The sequence below is a fragment of the Mus pahari genome, chromosome 17 (genome assembly GCF_900095145.1).
Source record: "Mus pahari chromosome 17, PAHARI_EIJ_v1.1, whole genome shotgun sequence".
NCBI classification, from domain to species: Eukaryota; Metazoa; Chordata; class Mammalia; order Rodentia; family Muridae; genus Mus; species Mus pahari.
The window spans coordinates 31,316,113-31,322,112 of NC_034606.1; the positions used below are offsets into that span (position 1 = coordinate 31,316,113).

The window sequence follows — 6,000 nt, forward strand, 5'->3', positions numbered from 1 at the left end:
ATGTTGTATACTAGGCATTTCAAATATATTGCATTATTTAGTTCACAATTGGAAGGGATATTCCTCTTTGATGTGTGAGGAATCACAGTTAAATGATTTGCCATGAGACAGAAAGAAGGTTCTACCTGTAGAGAGATTCAGTTCTAGGCCTTACTCTAGAGCTTGTGTTTATATGGTTTGTGCTATAAAAGTACTCCATAGTTTCGTGTACTATGAATCAGGGAAAATATAGATTGCTTTTATGCTTTTACTTAGTTAATCCTTGCCATTATTCAAGCCTCATCCCTAATCTTAATAATTTTCTTTAAGTATTGTTGAATCATATCCAGAAGGACAAGTCAGCAAAATTAGTTATTACAGTAAAGCACGGACCTTCAACCTCTCTGTCCTGCCATATATGACAAGTGTCTGCAGGCGTTTTGGTTTGTTGTACTGAGTGCTGCTCAACATCCTGCAGTCCCCGGGGAGGTCCTGTATGTAGCTAGAGCTTTATCTGGCTCCCGATTTTAGTAGTGTTTCAGATGAGGAAGCCAGCACCTAAAGGATTGCATGGTATCTCAGTGTATCTCTTAAACATGTCTGTTTCCCAAATAATAAAGTTGTTTTTCCTCCTCCTCATCCGCCTCCTCCTCCTTCTATTATTATTATCGTTAATTATTATTATTATTAAATATATATGTGTAGAAATGTTTGCATGTGTGTATGAGTTCTCATACCCATGCATAAATATGTGGAAGAAAGAGCTCGACATATGTGTCTTTCTCTGTTGTCTTCCACTTTATTTAAGAAATTAGCACAAAAGAACTTGTGATTTGCAGAACTAGAACTTCTGTGAACTGGGAGAGCTCCTCTGGAGTGCCCTCACATTTTATGTTCAGCTCTTATATCTGCAAGGGTAGTAGAAGCTGTCTGCCATCGACAGTTACTTAGATTATCTTTGTATTTATAACTTTCAATAACAAAACAATTAAGGTTTATCCTCTTCAACATCCCCCTCACATTTAAGAAAGGTCTTAGTGTCCATTTTTATTTTGTTTCTACCTTTTTATTCTATTTTAAAAGAGATGTGTTTATTATAGCAAATTTGAAAAAATACAAAAAACGAAAATGTAACAATAAATGTCTTATAGAAAATCAGCCAGGTTGTAAGACTCTTTTTATTTTATCTAAAAGATCATTATTACAAAATTCCTTTTGTACATATACAGTATTTGTTGTTTTATGTGTTCCATTTGCTTATTTGGATGTTGCTTGTTAGTATAATAGATAAGGAGGCTAAATGTGTTTACTCACTTTTAAGGTGACGTATTTTGTTTGTATTGTTATTTTTGTTTTTTAGTTTGTCAAATTTGCAAATATTGAAGAAGATACACCGTCCTATCATAGACGTTATGACTTCTTTGTATCTCGATTCAGTGCCATGTGTCACTCCTGTCATAGTGATCCAGAAATACGAACCGAGTATGTACTGTTTTACCTCATGACTTACCTTAAGTGACTTATACAAGAATTGACTGAATATTGTGCTTCTATACTTCACAGTGATTAGCAAAAGGCATGAGAGATGCTCATGAAACAGCCTTCCATTGTTAGAACATACAGTATTCAACTGAATTTGCAAGATGAAAGTGGTTGAAATTCAGACTCCTTACTTGCTCAGAGTGACTGACCCACATCTCCTCTGCCTGTTTCAGTTCCTGTTATCCTGTCATTTCTCTTACTTTCTGTCTGGCCCAGTCACATGGATCTGCTTGCTGTCTCAGGATCACTCTGGGCACGCCCCTTCAGTACATTCAGAAGCTATGCTCTCAGTCTAGTGTGTTCAGCTTTGTCCTAACTTCACTCAAGGTTTTCTCTTGGATGACTTAATTACTAACCTTACTCTCCTCTTACCTACTGCTGACCTACTTGTGGTTGTTCCTTATCTTTTCATTTTTATTCTGTTTTTGTTTTCTTGATACAGGGCCTCACTATGTCATCCTAGTCACTTTAGAACTTGCTTCGTAGACCAGGCTGGCATGAACTCATGGAGACCCTCTTGCCTCTGTTTGCTGAGTGCTGGGATTAAAGGTGTGCACGACCACTCCAAACCTTTTCCCCCTTTCCTTTTCTCTTACTAGAGAGCAGGACAGGAGGCCAGGGGTTTTGTTCTTAGCACTGCTGTATTACTGAGCACTTTGACTAGTGACAAATGGTGTATAGTTAAATGTTAAAGTCAAAAAGATGCTGATAAACAATATTAGTGTGAGCATTACTGCTAACCTAATTCATAGAGTTATTATGTTAGTAATGGAGAGTTAGTGTATTTTCTCTGAACCACTTCAGAGTGTGCAGAACTTGAACTGGGAATTGCTAGACCCCCAGCAGGATGAGACTTATGGGTCACTGGAAGAAGGATGCTGAGGAGAGACTTTACAGTAATTTTCTCCAATGTGACTGGCCTGACTATAATTTCTCCTCATTATAATCCAGGCCATTTATCGCTATGTGATGTCTTAGAAGAATATTGTAATGACTTAAACCTTGCTGGCCACCTCATCACTACTAAAATTTTATTTCCTAACAGACATTTTAAAATGTTTTTAATCATATAAGAAAATGTGTTTGAATAATTCAAACATGAGATTACCTTATATTTAACTATTTATCGCCCCCTGGTGGAAAAACCTTACTACTTTTTTTTTTTACTGTATTTGCATAATTTCTCCTCCCTCCAACGTTTTCTATCTTCCATCAAGTTCATGACCTCTTTTTCTTTAATTATGTTTATTTTATATTTGTGTGAGAGTGCATGTGTGTGTGTGTGTGTTTAAATGTATAAATACAACCTGTTGAGTCCATTTAATGTTGTTTATATGTCTATTTTTTTTTTTTTAATGGCTGACCAATTAGGGGTCATTTATCAGCACAAGTTTCTGAAGTTACAAATTGCCAAGTTTTCATTTGAGTCACTATTAAAACAATGTGTCAATTAAAATGCTTGAAGATACAAGTTGTAATTTTTTTCCTTGAGTAAAAGTCAATTTAGTTTTCTTCTGTTTATTTAAATTTCTTTTCAGGTTCCAACTTAGATTCTTATTTTTTATCCTTTTACATTTTAGTAAAATACAAGTCCTGCAGAACCTTCAGGCTTGGACAGTGGAGATGAGTCTAGAAATTATTCTCCTCTTCCCCTCCCTACCCACCCAACTTTAGTTTCTTTCTCAAAAACAAATAAAAACCCAGTATATTAATGTTTCCCCAAACCAAGAAGACAAAATAAAACAATAATTCACCAACTGTAAACAAATGTAAATGTTTGCATTTACTTTTGTGCATGCACACACAGACTTGTACTGTGGAGTCCATTATATGGTGTTCATCTACTCCTGTCCTGGAGGGTTTGCTATACTCAGTGTCACACTCTGTTGGGGAAAACTGATTTTCACAGTTTTCCCCAACAGGTATAAGTGACAATTCAGTTGTTAGCCTTACCCTTGTAGCTAGGATTTTATCCATCCATCCATTTTTGTTTGTTTATTTTTTACTTATTCACTTTATATTCTGCTCACTGCCCCCTCCCATAGTCCTTCCCCCCTCCCCTTCTCCGAGCAGGTGGAGACACCCCCCCTTGGTATCCCTCAACCCTGGCATTTCAAGTCTCTGTGAGGCTAAGTGCTTCTTCTCTCACTGAGGCCAGACAAGGCAGTCCAGCTAGAACATATCCCATATACAAGCAGCAGCTTTTGGGATAGTAGCTGCTCCAGTTGTTCAGGACCCAAAAAAGACCAAGCTGTAAATCTGTTACATATGTGAGGGAGGGCCTAGGCCCAGCCCATGTATATTCTTTGGTTGGTGGTTCAGTCTCTGAGAGCCCCAAGGGTCCAGGTTAGTGGATTCTTGATCTTCCTGTGGGTCAGGGCAGGTGTTAGAGCTGGATTAGGTGCTAGCCGTGTAGCTGAAGTAACTCATAATGGTCCCCAGCATGCGCCCTCTACCCTCTAACAGGTCACCACCATCTCCTGTTCCACTTAGGCTCCAGTCCTTTCTATAACTTTTGTCTTCCTCCCCAGAGAATAGCATCAGATATGTAGAGCAGACACCCTCTGTAGTGCTGTAATACTTGCACTCTTGTGATCAGTAGTTTAGAAGGAAGCCTGTATAGGCAGAGCTTTGAAATAGGCAGAAGTTGTCTTAAATCCTCCATTTCATTTCCTGTTGGTGTCTTATTCCTGTCATCCCCACTCTCCCTATCTGTTGCTCCTGAATGCCTCACTGTATCCCCATGGGTTTGTGACACATTACCACTTCCTTCTCAACATTTTCTGTTCTTTAAGCATGTTAGGACAGTGTTAGGTGAGCGGAACAGAATTCCAGTTGCTGATCAGATGGTGGAAAGGGAGGAAGGAATTGAGAGTAGGACAGAAGGAGGTAATTTGAGCAGAGGTACCTTATAGGAGACATGGGCTGGCAGGCAGCTAACTCTTCTTGAGACTTTGTCCATCTGCAGTCCGTGCAAATTTAGCCACTTCTCTTACAGTCTTTTTTTCCCCCCTAGGAGAATGAAGGAGTGAGGGAACTGGGCCTTCTGAGTTGTGATAGGACATTAGGGCAACTGTGAGCGTGTCTATAGACAACTTTTAGATGAAAGCTCTCTTTCTAAGGGAACAGTGGGCGGAGTGTGTAGAAGTACAGTGCCACCAGGAGCTGGGAGCTCCTCCCTCGGCTCTGAGACTTCACAGTAGCTTGTGTTAGAGAAAGCTATGCTTTCGGCTGCTTTTTATTAACAAATATTACATTTACTAATATTCCTGTAGATTACAGCCTTTAAACTTACTGATTTATAAAGATGATGATTAAACTATCTTTTTAAATATATATCATTCTACCTTAGACTTTTGAAATTTCAATTTCATACCTATATAATATATAGCTCTAAAATATTTTATGGTTGAGAGAGCAATATCAACATACATTCTTTTAGGTAGATAAACAGACTTGATTAAATAACCTGTTTTCCTGGGTCTTTCTTTCCCCATCCTTACAGGATTCGCATTGCTGGAATAAGAGGCATTCAAGGTGTGGTTCGCAAAACAGTTAATGATGAACTTCGGGCTACCATTTGGGAACCACAGCATATGGATAAGATTGTCCCATCCCTTTTGTTTAACATGCAGAAGATAGAAGAAGTTGACAGGTATTGTATACTAAGGTTGTTTCTGCGGAGATGGTTCAGTATTTAAGAGGGCAAAGGACCAGAGTTCTCTTCTAGGTACCTAATTTGGACAGCTTGCAGTTGCCTTAACTGAAGCTCTTAGTAGATCCATTGCCCCCCTTGGACACCTGCATTCTCATGCACATACCCACACACGCGCACACATAAACGACATTTACATGACATTAAAAATAAAAATCTCTTTTCAAAAAGATACTGAAGGCTATATTGCATTGTCTATGTGTTCATGTGCTTGTTAGGATAAGAATGTTTGATTTCTATCATTGTATATGTAGTAATGTCATAAAGTTAAGGAACTTTAAACAAAGATACCATTCTAGAAATTTATTAATTAGAGTTGTTAATCACAGGTACATATGGCACATAAGCATACTGCATGAATAATGTAATAATACATTTTTTAAATGAAAATTTTATTCCTATGTGTGTGTTTGTGTGTTTGTATAAATATATACTGGAAAATAAATTATTATTTTAGTATGTAGTACTACTTATAGTTGTAACCATGAGAAACAGAAATTATAGCTGAACTTCTATTCTTCCTTAGAGAGCTACTCTGTTTTCTCTTAGGAAGATAAAACTAATCAAAATAAAATAATAATGACTATTATTCATTGCATTTTCTTTTTTACTAAAAATAAAAACATTTATATAGTGTATATGGCTCACAATTTTTTCGTCCTCTCTTTTCCACCTCCCCATTCATATGACTCCATGCTTTCTCTCTGTTTCTCTCTGTCTCTGTCTCTCTCTGTCTCTGTCTCTGTCTCTCTCTCTCTCTCTCT

At 37.6% G+C, this 6,000-nt stretch overlaps 1 protein-coding gene across 3 annotated transcripts in view; it reads left to right on the forward strand.

The window, feature by feature from the left end:
• The window catches only part of Efr3a (EFR3 homolog A), an 86,545-nt gene that overhangs the window by 38,668 nt on the left and 41,877 nt on the right, over positions 1–6,000 (forward strand). For all 3 annotated transcript variants that reach the window (XM_029547939.1, XM_021216493.2, XM_029547940.1), the window contains exons 5-6: positions 1,340–1,461; positions 5,027–5,176. In XM_029547939.1, the coding sequence (XP_029403799.1) occupies positions 1,340–1,461; positions 5,027–5,176 (272 nt within the window). The remainder of the gene's footprint in view (positions 1–1,339; positions 1,462–5,026; positions 5,177–6,000) is intronic.